The sequence below is a fragment of the Leptodactylus fuscus genome, chromosome 7, assembly GCF_031893055.1.
Source record: "Leptodactylus fuscus isolate aLepFus1 chromosome 7, aLepFus1.hap2, whole genome shotgun sequence".
Classification (NCBI taxonomy): Eukaryota; Metazoa; Chordata; class Amphibia; order Anura; family Leptodactylidae; genus Leptodactylus; species Leptodactylus fuscus.
In genome coordinates, this window is record NC_134271.1 from 131,528,694 (window position 1) to 131,545,939 (window position 17,246).

General features: G+C 45.4%; 1 protein-coding gene across 1 annotated transcript in view; it reads left to right on the forward strand.

The window, feature by feature from the left end:
• LOC142213333 (receptor-interacting serine/threonine-protein kinase 2-like) overlaps window positions 1-17,246 on the forward strand; it is a 32,491-nt gene that overhangs the window by 11,582 nt on the left and 3,663 nt on the right. Inside the window, exon 6 of the mRNA XM_075281647.1 lies at window positions 10,123-10,232. Within this exon, the coding sequence (XP_075137748.1) occupies window positions 10,123-10,232 (110 nt within the window). The remainder of the gene's footprint in view (window positions 1-10,122; window positions 10,233-17,246) is intronic.

The window sequence follows — 17,246 nt, forward strand, 5'->3', positions numbered from 1 at the left end:
CTTGCTACTGCCATATAGTGCCAGTGTCTGACTGGGAATTCAAAGAATATATTGGGGTTACGTGCACCCACAATTTTTACTACTGGTATACAGTGCCATTGTCTGACTGGGAATTCAAAGAATATATTGGGGTTATAAATACCCTCATTTCTTGCTACTGCCATATAGTGCCAGTTTCTGACTGGTAATTCAAAGAATATATTGGGGTTACGTGCACCCACAATTTTTACTACTGGTATACAGTGCCATTGTCTGACTGGGAATTCAAAGAATATATTGGGAATACAAATACCCTCATTTCTTGCTACTGCCATATAGTGCCAGTTTCTGACTGGGAATTCAAAGAATATATTGGGGTTACGTGCACCCACAATTTTTACTACTGGTATACAGTGCCATTGTCTGACTGGGAATTCAAAGAATATATTGGGGTTATAAATACCCTCATTTCTTGCTACTGCCATATAGTGCCAGTTTCTGACTGGTAATTCAAAGAATATATTGGGGTTACGTGCACCCACAATTTTTACTACTGGTATACAGTGCCATTGTCTGACTGGGAATTCAAAGAGTATATTGGGAATACAAATACCCTCATTTCTTGCTACTGCCATATAGTGCCAGTTTCTGACTGGTAATTCAAAGAATATATTGGGGTTACGTGCACCCACAATTTTTACTACTGGTATACAGTGCCATTGTCTGACTGGGAATTCAAAGAATATATTGGGGTTATAAATACCCTCATTTCTTGCTACTGCCATATAGTGCCAGTTTCTGACTGGTAATTCAAAGAATATATTGGGGTTACGTGCACCCACAATTTTTACTACTGGTATACAGTGCCATTGTCTGACTGGGAATTCAAAGAATATATTGGGAATACAAATACCCTCATTTCTTGCTACTGCCATATAGTGCCAGTTTCTGACTGGGAATTCAAAGAATATATTGGGGTTACGTGCACCCACAATTTTTACTACTGGTATACAGTGCCATTGTCTGACTGGGAATTCAAAGAATATATTGGGGTTATAAATACCCTCATTTCTTGCTACTGCCATATAGTGCCAGTTTCTGACTGGTAATTCAAAGAATATATTGGGGTTACGTGCACCCACAATTTTTACTACTGGTATACAGTGCCATTGTCTGACTGGGAATTCAAAGAGTATATTGGGAATACAAATACCCTCATTTCTTGCTACTGCCATATAGTGCCAGTTTCTGACTGGGAATTCAAAGAATATATTGGGGTTACGTGCACCCACAATTTTTACTACTGGTATACAGTGCCATTGTCTGACTGGGAATTCAAAGAATATATTGGGGTTATAAATACCCTCATTTCTTGCTACTGCCATATAGTGCCAGTTTCTGACTGGTAATTCAAAGAATATATTGGGGTTACGTGCACCCACAATTTTTACTACTGGTATACAGTGCCATTGTCTGACTGGGAATTCAAAGAGTATATTGGGAATACAAATACCCTCATTTCTTGCTACTGCCATATAGTGCCAGTTTCTGACTGGTAATTCAAAGAATATATTGGGGTTACGTGCACCCACAATTTTTACTACTGGTATACAGTGCCATTGTCTGACTGGGAATTCAAAGAATATATTGGGGTTATAAATACCCTCATTTCTTGCTACTGCCATATAGTGCCAGTTTCTGACTGGTAATTCAAAGAATATATTGGGGTTACGTGCACCCACAATTTTTACTACTGGTATACAGTGCCATTGTCTGACTGGGAATTCAAAGAGTATATTGGGAATACAAATACCCTCATTTCTTGCTACTGCCATATAGTGCCAGTGTCTGACTGGGAATTCAAAGAATATATTGGGGTTACGTGCACCCACAATTTTTACTACTGGTATACAGTGCCATTGTCTGACTGGGAATTCAAAGAGTATATTGGGAATACAAATACCCTCATTTCTTGCTACTGCCATATAGTGCCAGTGTCTGACTGGGAATTCAAAGAATATATTGGGGTTACGTGCACCCACAATTTTTACTACTGGTATACAGTGCCAATTTCTAACTAGGAATTCAAAATGCGCAAGGCTCCCGGAAAGGGACGTGGACGAGGCCGTGGGCGAGGTCGGGGGAATGGTTCTGGGGAGCAAGGTAGCAGTGAAGCCACAGGGCGTCCCGTGCCTACTCCTGTGGGGCAGCAAGCATTGCGCCACTCCACAGTGCCAGGGTTGCTTGCCACATTAACTAAACTGCAGGGTACAAACCTTAGTAGGCCCGAGAACCAGGAACAGGTCTTGCAATGGCTGTCAGAGAACGCTTACAGCACATTGTCCAGCAGCCAGTCAGACTCTGCCTCCTCTCCTCCTATTACCCAACAGTCTTGTCTTCCTTCCTCCCAAAATTCCGAAGCTTTACAGAACAATAACCCAAACTGTCCCTGCTCCCCAGAGCTGTTCTCCGCTCCTTTCATTGTCCCTCAACCTGCCTCTCCACGTCACGATTCCACGAACCTAACAGAGGAGCATCTGTGTCCAGATGCTCAAACACTAGAGTCTCCTCCATCTCCGTTCGATTTGGTGGTGGATGACCAGCAACCCACCCTCATCGACGATGATGTGACGCAGTTGCCGTCAGGGCATCCAGTTGACTGACGCATTGTGCGGGAGGAGGAGATGAGACAGGAGTTGGAAGAGGAAGTGGTGGATGATGAGGACACTGACCCGACCTGGACAGGGGGGATGTCAAGCGGGGAAAGTAGTGTGGATGTTGAGGCAGGTGCAGCACCAAAAAGGGTAGCTAGAGGCAGAGGCAGAGGTCAGCAGCTTAGGCGAAGCCAGGCCACACCCGGAATCTCCCAAGATGTTCCAGTTCGTACCCAGCCCCGAAAAACTCCCACCTCGAGGGCACGTTTCTCGAAGGTGTGGAGTTTTTTCAAGGAATGCGCCGAGGACAGATATAGTGTTGTCTGCACAATTTGCCTCTCGAAATTGATTAGGGGCTCTGAGAAGAGCAACCTGTCCACCACTTCAATGCGCCGTCATTTGGAATCCAAGCACTGGAATCAGTGGCAGGCAGCAACGGCAGGACAAAGGCCGCCTGCCGTTCACGCCACTGCCACTGCCTCTGCCTCTGCCTCTGCCACTGCCACTGCTGACTGTGCTGGCGATGCACTCCAGAGGACGAGCCAGGACACCACTTCATCTGCCTCCGCCACTTTGTTGACTTCTACCTCATCCTCCCCTGGTCCTGTCTTATCTCCTTCTCCTGCACCATCAAAGGCACCATCAGGCGTTTCTTTACAACAACCCACCATCTCTCAGACATTGGAGCGGCGGCAGAAATACACTGCTAACCACCCACACGCGCAAGCCTTGAACGCCAACATCGCTAAACTGCTGGCCCAGGAGATGTTGGCGTTCCGGCTTGTTGAAACTCCCGCCTTCCTGGACCTGATGGCAACTGCGGCACCTCGCTATGCCGTCCCTAGCCGTCACTACTTCTCCCGGTGTGCCGTCCCCGCCTTGCACCAGCACGTGTCACTCAACATCAGGCGGGCCCTTAGTTCCGCGCTTTGCACAAAGGTCCACTTGACCACCGACGCGTGGACAAGTGCATGCGGACAGGGACGCTACATTTCACTGACGGCACACTGGGTAAATGTAGTTGAGGCTGGGACTGCTTCCCAAACTGGCCCGGTGTACCTCGTCTCCCCGCCTAACATTCCTGGCAGGGACACGAGAAGAACACCCCCCTCCTCCTCCTCCTCTACCGCCTCCTCCTCCGCCACCGCCTCCTCCTCCGCCACCGCCTCCTCCTCCGCTGTTAGATTGACCCCAGCTACGAGTTGGAAACGTTGCAGCACTGGCGTTGGTAGACGTCAGCAGGCTGTGCTGAAGCTGATCAGCTTGGGGGACAGACAGCACACTGCCTCCGAGGTGAGGGATGCCCTCCTCGATGAGACGGCAATATGGTTTGAGCCGCTGCACCTGGGCCCAGGCATGGTCGTTTGTGATAACGGCCGGAACCTGGTAGCAGCTCTGGAGCTTGCCGGACTCCAACATGTTCCATGCCTGGCCCACGTCTTCAACCTAGTGGTGCAACGTTTCCTAAAGAGCTACCCCAATGTTCCAGAGCTACTGGTGAAAGTGCGGCGCATGTGCGCCCACTTTCGCAAGTCGACAGTAGCCGCTGCTAGCTTAAAATCTCTCCAGCAACGCCTGCATGTGCCACAACACCGGCTTTTGTGCGACGTCCCCACACGCTGGAACTCAACGTTTCAGATGTTGAATAGAGTGGTTGAGCAGCAGAGACCTTTGATGGAATACCAGCTACAAAACCCTAGGGTGCCACAAAGTCAGCTGCCTCAGTTTCACATCCATGAGTGGCCATGGATGAGAGACCTTTGTGACATCCTACGGGTCTTTGAGGAGTCCACAAGGAGGGTGAGCTCTGAGGATGCGATGGTGAGCCTTACAATCCCGCTCTTGTGTGTTCTGAGAGAATCCCTGATTGACATCAGGGATAACTCAGATCACACAGAGGAGTTAGGGATAGCATCCGATCCGTCACAGCTGGAGAGTAGGTCCACACATCTGTCCGCTTCACTGCGTTTAATGGAGGAGGAGGAGGAGGAGGAGGAGGAAGAAGAGTTGTCCGATGATGTGATGGTGATACAGGAGGCTTCCGGGCAACTTCGAATCGTCCCATTGTTGCAGCGCGGATGGGTAGACATGGAGGATGAGGAGGAAATGGAGATTGAACTTTCCGGTGGGGCCAGAGGAGTCATGCCAACTAACACTGTGGCAGACATGGCTGAGTTCATGTTGGGGTGCTTTACAACCGACAAGCGTATTGTCAAAATCATGGAGGACAACCAGTACTGGATCTTTGCTATCCTTGACCCCCGGTATAAAAACAACATCTCGTCTTTTATTCCGGTAGAGGGGAGGGCCAATCGCATCAATGCTTGCCACAGGCAATTGGTGCAGAATATGATGGAGATGTTTCCAGCATGTGACAGTGGCGGCAGGGAGGGCAGTTCCTCCAGTAGGCAACCAAGTTCTCACCGGTCCACACAAACGAGGGGCACACTGTCTAAGGTCTGGGACAACTTGATGGCACCCCCTCGCCAAAGTGCCGCCACGGAGGGTCCTAGTGTCACCAGGCGTGAGAAGTATAGGCGCATGTTGCGGGAATACCTTTCCGACCACAGCCCTGTCCTCTCCGACCCCTCTGCGCCCTACACGTATTGGGTGTCGAAGTTGGACCTGTGGCTTGAACTTGCCCTATATGCCTTGGAGGTGCTGTCCTGTCCTGCCGCCAGCGTCCTATCTGAGAGGGTGTTCAGTGCAGCCGGTGGCATCATCACTGACAAGCGCACCCGTCTGTCAGCTGAGAGTGCCGACCGGCTCACTTTGATAAAAATGAACCACCACTGGATAGAGCCTTCATTTTTGTGCCCACCTGTGTAAAGCACCCCAACATGAAACTCCATGTCTGTACTCAACCTCTCCAATTCCTCCGCATCCTCATACTCATCCACCATAAGCGTTGCACAATTCTGCTAATACTAGGCTCCCTCCAACATGATTTCCCCCAACTCTGCTGGTTAGAGGCTCCCTCCACCCTGATTTCCACCAACTCTGCTGGTTAGAGGCTCCCTCCACCCTGCTTTCCCACAACTCTGCTGGTTAGAGGCTCCTTCCACCATGAATTTGCCCAAACTGGGCTGTTTAGAGGCTCCCTCCACCATGAATTGGTCCAAACTGGGCTGGTTAGAGGCTCCCTCCACCATTAATTGGTCCAAACTGGGCTGGTTAGAGGCTCCCTCCACCATGAATTTGCCCAAACTGGGCTGTTTAGAGGCTCCCTCCACCATGAATTTGCCCAAACTGGGCTGTTTAGAGGCTCCCTCCACCATGAATTGGTCCAAACTGGGTTTTTTAGAGGCTCCCTCCACCATGAATTGGTCCAAACTGGGGTGGTTAGAGGCTCCCTCCACCATTAATTGGTCCAAACTGGGCTGGTTAGAGGCTCCCTCCACCATGAATTGGTCCAAACTGGGCTGGTTAGAGGCTCCCTCCACCATGAATTGGTCCAAACTGGGGTGGTTAGAGGCTCCCTCCACCATTAATTGGTCCAAACTGGGCTGGTTAGAGGCTCCCTCCACCATTAATTGGTCCAAACTGGGCTGGTTAGAGGCTCCCTCCACCATGAATTTGCCCAAACTGGGCTGTTTAGAGGCTCCCTCCACCATTAATTGGTCCAAACTGGGCTGGTTAGAGGCTCCCTCCACAATTAATTGGTCCAAACTGGGCTAATTAGAGGCTCCCTCCACCATGAATTGGTCCAAACTGGGTTTTTTAGAGGCTCCCTCCACCATGAATTTGCCCAAACTGGGCTGTTTAGAGGCTCCCTCCACCATGAATTGGTCCAAACTGGGCTGGTTAGAGGCTCCCTCCACCATTAATTGGTCCAAACTGGGCTGGTTAGAGGCTCCCTCCACCATGAATTGGTCCAAACTGGGGTTTTTAGAGGCTCCCTCCACCATGAATTGGTCCAAACTTGGCTGTTTAGAGGCTCCCTCCACCATTAATTGGTCCAAACTGGGCTGGTTAGAGGCTCCCTCCACCATGAATTGGTCCAAACTGGGTTTTTTAGAGGCTCCCTCCACCATGAATTTGCCCAAACTGGGCTGTTTAGAGGCTCCCTCCACCATGAATTGGTCCAAACTGGGTTTTTTAGAGGCTCCCTCCACCATGAATTGGTCCAAACTGGGCTGGTTAGAGGCTCCCTCCACCATGAATTGGTCCAAACTGGGGTGGTTAGAGGCTCCCTCCACCATTAATTGGTCCAAACTGGGCTGGTTAGAGGCTCCCTCCACCATTAATTGGTCCAAACTGGGCTGGTTAGAGGCTCCCTCCACCATGAATTTGCCCAAACTGGGCTGTTTAGAGGCTCCCTCCACCATTAATTGGTCCAAACTGGGCTGGTTAGAGGCTCCCTCCACAATTAATTGGTCCAAACTGGGCTAATTAGAGGCTCCCTCCACCATGAATTGGTCCAAACTGGGTTTTTTAGAGGCTCCCTCCACCATGAATTTGCCCAAACTGGGCTGTTTGGAGGCTCCCTCCACCATGAATTGGTCCAAACTGGGCTGGTTAGAGGCTCCCTCCACCATGAATTTCCCAAAACTTGGCTGTTTAGAGGCTCCCTCCACCATTAATTGGTCCAAACTGGGCTGGTTAGAGGCTCCCTCCACCATGAATTGGTCCAAACTGGGCTGGTTAGAGGCTCCCTCCACCATTAATTGGTCCAAACTGGGCTGGTTAGAGGCTCCCTCCACCATGAATTTGCCCAAACTGGGCTGGTTAGAGGCTCCCTCCACCATGAATTGGTCCAAACTGGGTTTTTTAGAGGCTCCCTCCACCATGAATTTGCCCAAACTGGGCTGGTTAGAGGCTCCCTCCACCATGAATTGGTCCAAACTGGGCTGGTTAGAGGCTCCCTCCACCATGAATTTGCCCAAACTGGGCTGTTTAGAGGCTCCCTCCACCATTAATTGGTCCAAACTGGGCTGGTTAGAGGCTCCCTCCACCATGAATTTGCCCAAACTGGGCTGTTTAGAGGCTCCCTCCACCATGAATTGGTCCAAACTGGGTTTTTTAGAGGCTCCCTCCACCATGAATTGGTCCAAACTGGGCTGGTTAGAGGCTCCCTCCACCATGAATTTCCCAAAACTTGGCTGTTTAGAGGCTCCCTCCACCATGAATTGGTCCAAACTGGGCTGGTTAGAGGCTCCCTCCACCATGAATTTCCCAAAACTTGGCTGTTTAGAGGCTCCCTCCACCATGAATTGGTCCAAACTGGGCTGGTTAGAGGCTCCCTCCACCATTAATTGGTCCAAACTGGGCTGGTTAGAGGCTCCCTCCACCATGAATTGGTCCAAACTGGGTTTTTTAGAGGCTCCCTCCACCATGAATTTGCCCAAACTGGGCTGTTTAGAGGCTCCCTCCACCATGAATTGGTTCAAACTGGGCTGGTTAGAGGCTCCCTCCACCATTAATTGGTCCAAACTGGGCTGGTTAGAGGCTCCCTCCACCATTAATTGGTCCAAACTGGGCTGGTTAGAGGCTCCCTCCACCATGAATTTGCCCAAACTGGGCTGGTTAGAGGCTCCCTCCACCATGAATTGGTCCAAACTGGGTTTTTTAGAGGCTCCCTCCACCATGAATTTGCCCAAACTGGGCTGGTTAGAGGCTCCCTCCACCATGAATTGGTCCAAACTGGGGTTTTTAGAGGCTCCCTCCACCATGAATTTGCCCAAACTGGGGTGTTTAGAGGCTCCCTCCACCATGAATTTGCCCAAACTCTGCTGGTTAGAGGCTCAATCCACCCTGATTTTCAAAACAAATGTTGGTGCCAACCTCAACTTACTACAAGGGCCAAATTCACTGCTGGTGACAAGCTCTCCTCACTGCAAGTGCCAAATACACATGTTTCAAGGTGTTTTCCTACTGTCAGAGAGGTGGTATTGAGTGTGTAAAGTGTGTAGTTGTTAGGCTGTGATGTTGGGGTAATAGAGGGTCTTTGGTGTGTTAGATGCCCCCAGACATGCTTCCCCTGCTGTCCCAGTGTCATTCCAGAGGTGTTGGCATCATTTCCTGGGGTGTCATAGTGGACTTGGTGACCCTCCAGACACGGATTTGGGTTTCCCCCTTAACGAGTATCTGTTCCCCATAGACTATAATGGGGTTCGAAACCCGTTCGAACACACGAACATTGAGCGGCTGTTCGAATCGAATTTCGAACCTCGAACATTTTAGTGTTCGCTCATCTCTAATAGAAACCAAAGTAAATTTCTCCGACTGTTTTAAAAGAGCTGGGTATTGGAAGAGGTATCTGCTGGGCGGTCAAGGAGGGTATTATTATTTTTATATTTCTTAGCACTACACAGACATTCTCAGCCACTGTCCCATATAGGGCTCACACTCTTCATTCCCTATCAGTAGGTCTTTGAAGTGTAGGCGGAAACCTAGACAAACACATAGAGGACATACAAATTCCTTGTCGATGTTGTCTTCAGCTGGATTCGAACCCAGGACTCCAGCACTGAAATACTATAGTTCTAACCAGTGAAGCGTGCAAATCACTCTGCAAATAATAGCCCCCACCCATTTCCCGTCTACAATGTGCAGTTTCCTATATTAGGGTAAGTTCCCATGGGGTTTTTTGGTCATGATTTTGAGGCCGTATCTGCTTCAAAATCCTGACCAAAAAGACTGCTCCCATTTTTTCCGAGAGCCATTTGTTCCGGCTCCCGGAAAAAAGAAGCGAAACAAAAAAGGTAGACACCGAGCAAACTTATAGTGTAGATTATCGTAGGATCTCAATGGGAAGTATGCCAGAGAACGGTAATGTTGACCTGAGTGGCCTCTCACCAGGTGTGATTGTGACACCGCTCACAACCATGTATAAAGATATTATATCCAGGCAGAGGGAGCAGCTCGTCCTATGGACACTGATTGAGGAACAACCGGGACAGAGAAGAAATCGGGGAAAGCAATGGACAGCACTCACAGGTTGCAGAAGGTTTATTGATCGAAGGAAATGCTGAAGCGACATGCTCATTCTTTCAGGCGGATTCACCTCGCGCATCCGATTTAAGACACTCCCTCTTGACTAGGCCCATTCATTTGGGCATAATCCGGAGCCAAGTGTGCGACTGGATGCCGGTGCAGTGTATCGGCATCCAGTCACGGCTACCCATATTTTGGACCAGAACCTTTTGGTTTCGGTCCAAAATACCCCGTGTGAACTTGGTCTTAGTGTTTTCCTATGTGACTGAGGGGACTTTGAGATGTTCAGACACCAACACATTTCTTATAGATAACACCCTACAGAAACACATGGCGTTACATGGACAGTCCATTGTTTGTTCAGTTCATAGTTGAGGGGACCGAATTGCTGTAAGGGGGTTGTCCAAACCTTAAAAAAAGTATAGATATAGTCCCTGAGTCCTTGGTGGTCACATTTTTGCTCTTTAGCTCACTTTTGGTAGGGCATCTTATCGTCAGGGGCTTGTCCTGCGGTGTACCGAGTCTAATCCTTTTGTTTCTGTCTGTATTTCAGCCATTATTAAAAGGACCAATGAGATGAATGTGGCCTATGCCGATGAGATCCACAAAGAAATCATTACAGTGTTGGATCAACTCAAAAAACCTAACACCCCTTACTCTCAGGTACAGGACATCATTTTACCAAACGTCTTGACCCTTTATCTTATGATACGTCTCCACCTGAGAAGAAATTTTGCAAAAAGTTGATTAAAAATGTGTGTGCAGCTTCTATATAGGCCTAGTATATGAATCTCTATGTTAACAGACTACAAACAAATCTGTGTAGTCTAAACCTGCATTCGTACTCTCTTCTATCCAGCCGCTGCTTCTTGCTCATATACAGTACATTCATGATAGAAAGAAGTTGTGAGAAAACTGAGAAAAGTATGACCGCAGGTGTGGGACTACACAGATTTTGTCTGTAGTCTGTTGATATACATTTGTCTGTATAGTAGCTGCTGACATAAAATCTTCCTTCAAGAGTAACTGGATGTCATTATCAGGCTGCACATATCATGCCCGTAGGGTAAAATTGATTAGTTAAAGTACATCAGTGGTTAAACCACCATATATTTTGCCTCAGTTGTATTGGAAAGTAGTGAGCTATGATGTCAGTACAACTGAAGCCTCTTCGATTTGTGGACATATTATGGCAATTTTAGTGCCACACGGCTTGGCCCTACCCGTAATTGTCTATGGTTGTTAGGAAGAGCACTAAAAGGTTTAACCACATGAGGACCGCCGTACGTAAATTTACGGCCTCATGTGCTGGTACCTAAAGACCGGACTATTGTCGAAATACATCCGGTCTTTAGGTGCCATTTCGGAGCAGATCGCGCCCCCCCCTGGTAACAGTCCCGCCCCTACCTCTAGCCCGGGACTTGGTGAAGATGCCGGGGACCGATCTGATTGGTCCCCGGTCATGTGATCGCTGTGACAGCAAGTCACAGCGATCTCTTTTATTTACAGTACAGGCAGCGTCTCAAGTCTCCTCCCTCTCCTCTTCTCCTTACACATTGTTACTTTGTGAGGAGAAGAGAAGAAGGAGAGAGACTTGAGACATTGCTTGCTAAAAAACACCCATATACACAGTTTCCACTGCCCGATCCTGCCCCCAAACCCATCGATCCCCTAATTCCTAATCCCCTATCCCCAAATCTATATATAGATCATATATATATATATATATATATATATATATATATATATATATATAAAAAAATAAATATATATATATATATATCTGTGTATATCAGAGCTAGATAGGGAGATATATATATATATATACCCACCATATAGGTATATATATATATTTCTGTCACTTGTATAGCGCTAACATATTCTGTGGCGCTTTACAGAAAGTGTCAGTCACCGTACCCTATAGGGCTCACAATAAATTGCTCTCTAGCACCATATATATATATATCTACCGTATAAATTTTAGATATATATATATATATATACATATATATATATACCCGCCATATAGGTATATATATATATCTGTGACTTGTATAGCGCTAACATATTCTGCGGTGCTTTACAGCCACTCTACCAAAGAGGGCTCACAATAATCAGCTCTCTAGCACTATATATATATCTACCGTATAAATTTTAGATATATATATACATATATATATACCCGCCATATAGGTATATATATATATATCTGTGACTTGTATAGCGCTAACATATTCTGCGGCGCTTTACAGCCACTCTACCAAAGAGGGCTCACAATAATCAGCTCTCTAGCACTATATATATATCTACCGTATAAATTTTAGATATATATATACATATATATATATATACCCACCATATAGGTATATATATATATATCTGTGACTTGTATAGCGCTAACATATTCTGCGGCGCTTTACAGCCACTCTACCAAAGAGGGCTCACAATAATCAGCTCTCTAGCACTATATATATATCTACCGTATAAATTTTAGATATATATATACATATATATATATATACCCACCATATAGGTATATATATATATATATATATATATATATATATATATCTGTGACTTGTATAGCGCTAACATATTCTGCGGCGCTTTACAGCCACTCTACCAAAGAGGGCTCGCAATCAGTGACATTATGGCGAGGAGGTTTTATACTAGTGAGGAGGCATACGCCATTCTTTGGTCAGATGCATCAGATGCGTCTGACACTGAAACATTTGCAGACAATGAAAATTACAATACAAGTGTCAATTCCGATGTGTCTTCAGGGGACGTTCTCCCTGATGACATTGACTCTTCAGATTGTGAAGGTGCAGGAACTAGCAGTGCGGCAGCAGACAGTGACACTTTCCCACTAATTGATGTGCGTTCCCTCCAGTGGGCACCTGCTCCATCTTTTGCCCCTAGAGTCCACCCATTTACTGCATCTCCTGGCATAACAGTGGATGATTCCCAATTTACCCACATGAATTATTTTAGTTTATTTATAAGCGATGACCTCCTCAATGAAATTGTCCTTCAAACGAATTTATATGCCACCCAGTACATAACCCAAAAACCTTCCTCTGCCCATGCCAAAGATTGGACACCCACAGATCTGGTGGAAATGAAAAAATTTTGGGGCCTCACCCTAAATATGGGTATTGTAAAAAAGCCCTCAATCAGATCATATTGGTCAAAAAGTCCCGCACAGTCAACCCCAATATATTCGGCAGTCATGTCCAGGCTTCGCTATGAGCGAATAATGAGGTTCCTTCACTTCAGTGATAATTCACAGGCCCCCCCAAGTGATGATCCAAACCGTGATCGGTTATTCAAACTGAGACCCCTCATAAATTATTTGAACCACTCCTTTTTACAACATTACACCCCAGAGCAAAACGTCAGTGTGGACGAATCCCTCCTTAGTTTTCACGGTAGACTGAGCTTTCGCCAATATCTCCCTTCCAAACGGGCAAGATATGGCATAAAGCTATATAAGCTTTGCGAAAGCAGTTCTGGCTACACCGCCGCCTTCAGAATATATGAGGGACGAGATAAAAAAATTAATTCCCCAGGATGCCCCCCAAATTTTCCCATCAGTAGTAAAATAGTGGTGGAGATAATGCAGCCCCTGCTACACAAAGGGTACCACTTGTATTGTGACAACTTCTATTCAGGTGTGGCCCTATTTAGACACTTGCATTGTGCAAGCACAGGAGCATGTGGAACCATGCGCAAAAACCGAATTGGTTTTCCGCAGCAGCTAGTGGGGAAGGGCATACAAAAGGGGGAGTCCTGTTCTTATTCTTGTGAGGAGCTGTTGGCGGTGAAATACAGAGATCGGAGAGATGTCTATTTGTTGAGCACAATACACCCCACAGGAACAGTGGCAGTGAGGGAAAGAGGGGCAACAGCAGATAAGCATAAGCCAATAAGTGTGTCCGAGTATAACAAACACATGGGGGGGTGGATTTAAGTGATCAAATCTTACAGCCCTATTTAGTAAAAAGAAAAACCAAAACCTGGTATAAAAAAGTGGCCATTTACCTCTTTCAAATTGGAATCCAAAATGCCTTTTTACTTTATAAAAAGAAGGGAGGCACCGACAAATATCTGGATTTCCAGGAAAAAATAATTCACAACCTCCTTTTTGACCCTCAGGACTCCATAGAGACCCCCCAGTCTGAAGATGTCAAACGACTCACTGAAAGGCATTTTATTAGTCTACTTCCCTCCACAACAACACGAGCTAACGCGCAAAAAAAATGCCGTGTCTGCACCAAAAATGGGCGACGCAGAGATACCCGTTACCATTGTCCCTCATGCCCCTCAAAACCAGGCCTGTGTATTGTCCCTTGCTTTGAGAGATACCACACTGTTCTTCATTATTAGATCTCTTCCCCAGAAAATTCCACTTCTAATTTTGTGATTGCCACCAAGCCCCATCTTTTGCATAAACCTGCAAATTCCTATTGTTATAAACTCTAAATTCCCTAAATTATACCCCTAGATGAATACATTGGGAAACAAAAATACTAATTACATTTTTTTGCATCTTTTTCAACATTTCACAAAAAATCTGGATACTCTAAGAAGATGCTAAAGCACTTATTGAATGCCTGCAAACTATTCTAGCAAAATCTGGCCTACAAAATCCAATTAGCGCTCCATCCGTTCTGAGAGCGACCGTGTGCCCGTACATTCGGGTACCAGCACATATGGGGTATTGTCACGTTCGGGAGAAATTGGGTAACAAAATGTGGGGTGCAATTTCTCCTTTAACCCCTTGTGGAAATGCAAAATTTGGGGTAAAGCAACATTTTATAGCAAAAAATGTCATTTTCCCATTTGCTGGGCCAATTCTGTGAAACAACTGTAGGGTCAAAGTGCTCAATATACCCCTTGATAAATTCCTTGAAGGGTCTAGTTTCCAAAATGGGGTGATATTTTGGGGGTTTCCACTGTTTTGGCACTTTGGGGGCTCTGCAAAAGGGACATGATGCCTGCAAACTATTCTAGCAAAATCTGGCCTACAAAATCCAATTAGCGCTCCATCCATTCGTACATTAGATTACCAGCACATATGGGGTATTGTCACGTTCGGGAGAAATTGTGTAACAAAATGTGGGTGCAATTTCTCCTTTAACCCCTTGTGGAAATGCAAAATTTTGGGTTAAAGCAACATTTTATAGCAAAAAATGTCATTTTCCAATTTGCTGGGCCAATTCTGTGAAACTCCTGTAGGGTCAAAGTGCTCACTGTACCCCTTGATAAATTCCTTGAGGAGTCTAGTTTCCAAAATGGGGTCATTTTTGGGGTGTTTCTACTGTTCTGGCACTTCAGGGGCTCTCCAAATGCAACATGGTGCCTGAAAGATATTCCGGCTAAATTTGCCCTCCAAAATCCCAATAGCGATCTTTACATTCTGGACCTCACAGCATGCCCATACATCACTTTACAGCCACATATGGGGCATTTCTGTAGTTGGGGGAAAATGCGTAACAAATTGTGGGGTGCATTTTCTCCTTTAACCCCTTGTGGAAATGCAAAATTTTGGGTTAAAGCAACATTTTATAGCAAAAAATGTCATTTTCCAATTTGCTGGGCCAATTCTGTGAAACTCCTGTAGGGTCAAAGTGCTCACTATACCCCTTGATAAATTCCTTGAAGGGTCTAGTTTCCAAAATGGGGTCATATTTTGGGGGTTTCCACTGTTTTGGCACCTTGGGAGCTCTACAAATGGGACATGGTGCCTGAAAAGTATTCTAGCAAAATCTGGCCTACAAAATCCAATTAGCGCTCCATCCGTTCTGAGAGCGACCATGTGCCCGTACTTTACGGTAACAGCACATATGTGGTATTGTCGTGTTCGGAAGAAATTGTGTAACAAAATATGGGGTGTAGTTTCTCCTTTAACCCCTTGTAAAGATGAAAAATTTGGGGCTACAGTAACATTTTATTATGAAAAAAGTAATTTTTCATTTTCACGTCTAAATGGTAAAAAAATCTTTGAGACACCTGTAGGGTCAAAGGGCTCACTATACCCCTTGATAAATTCCTTGAGGGGTCTAGTTTCCAAAATGGGGTCACATTTGGGGGGTTTCCACTATTTTGGCACCTTGGGAGCTCTGCAAATGGGACATGGTGCCTGCAAACTATTTTATCAAAATCTGGCCTACAAAATCCAATTAGCGCTCCATCCGTTCTGAGAGCGACCGTGTGCCCGTACATTAGGGTACCAGCACATATGGGGTATTGTTGTGTTCGGGAGAAATTGTGCAACAAAATATGGGGTGCAGTTTCTCCTTTAACCCCTTGTAAAGATGAAAAATTTGGGGCTACAGTAACATTTTATTACGAAAAAAGTAATTTTTCATTTTCACGTCTAAATGGTAAAAAAATCTGTGAGACACCTGTAGGGTCAAAGGGCTCACTATACCCCTTGATAAATTCCTTGAGGGGTCTAGTTTCCAAAATGGGGTCACATTTGGGGGGTTTCCACTATTTTGGCACCTTGGGAGCTCTGCAAATGGGACATGGTGCCTGAAAAGTATTCTAGCAAAATCTGGCCTACAAAATCCAATTAGCGCTCCATCCGCTCTGAGAGCGACCGTGTGCCCGTACATTAGGGTACCAGCACATATGGGGTATTGTTGTGTTCGGGAGAAATTGTGCAACAAAATATGGGGTGCATTTTCTCCTTTAACCCCTTGTAAAGATGAAAAATTTGGGGCTACAGTAACATTTTATTACGAAAAAAGTAATTTTTCATTTTCACGTCTAAATGGTAAATAAATCTGTGAGACACCTGTAGGGTCAAAGGGCTCACTATACCCCTTGATAAATTCCTTGAGGGGTCTAGTTTCCAAAATGGGGTCACATTTGGGGGGTTTCCACTATTTTGGCACCTTGGGAGCTCTGCAAATGGGACATGGTGCCTGCAAACTATTTTATCAAAATCTGGCCTACAAAATCCAATTAGCGCTCCATCCGTTCTGAGAGCGATTGTGTGCCCGTACATTAGGGTAACAGCACTTATGGGGTATTGTCGTGTTCGGAAGAAATTGTGCAACAAAATGTGGGGTGCATTTCCTCTTTTAACTCTTAGTAAATGTGTAAATTCTAGGGCTAAATGAATATATTAGTGATAGGAATTGAAAAATGTAAATTTGACCTCCATTTTGTTTTAATTGCTGTGAAATGCTGAAAGGGTTAAAAAACTTTCTACCTGCTGTTTTGGATTCTTTCAGGAGTGCAGTTTTTAGAATGGGGTGACTTATGGGGGTTTTTATTACAGAGGCCTTTCAATTTCCCTTCTGAACTGAACTGGTCCCTTGAAAAATGTGTTTTGGAAATATTCTTGAAAATTTTGAAAATTACTGCTTGATTTGTAAGCCTTATAATATCTGAAAAAAATTAAAGAGTGATTAAAATTTGATTGCTACATAAATGAAAGACATGGTTAATTATATTTATGAAAAAATTTGGGTGGTATGACTTTCTATTTGAAAGACATGCAATTTCAAAGTTTGAAAACTGCATTTTTTTCCAAATTTTCGCCAAATTTCATATTTTTTAATAATCAAAGACATAACATACCGACCAAAATTTACTACTGACATGAAGTACAAGGTGTTACGAAAAAACAATCTCAGAATCACTTGTCTATGTTAAAGCGTC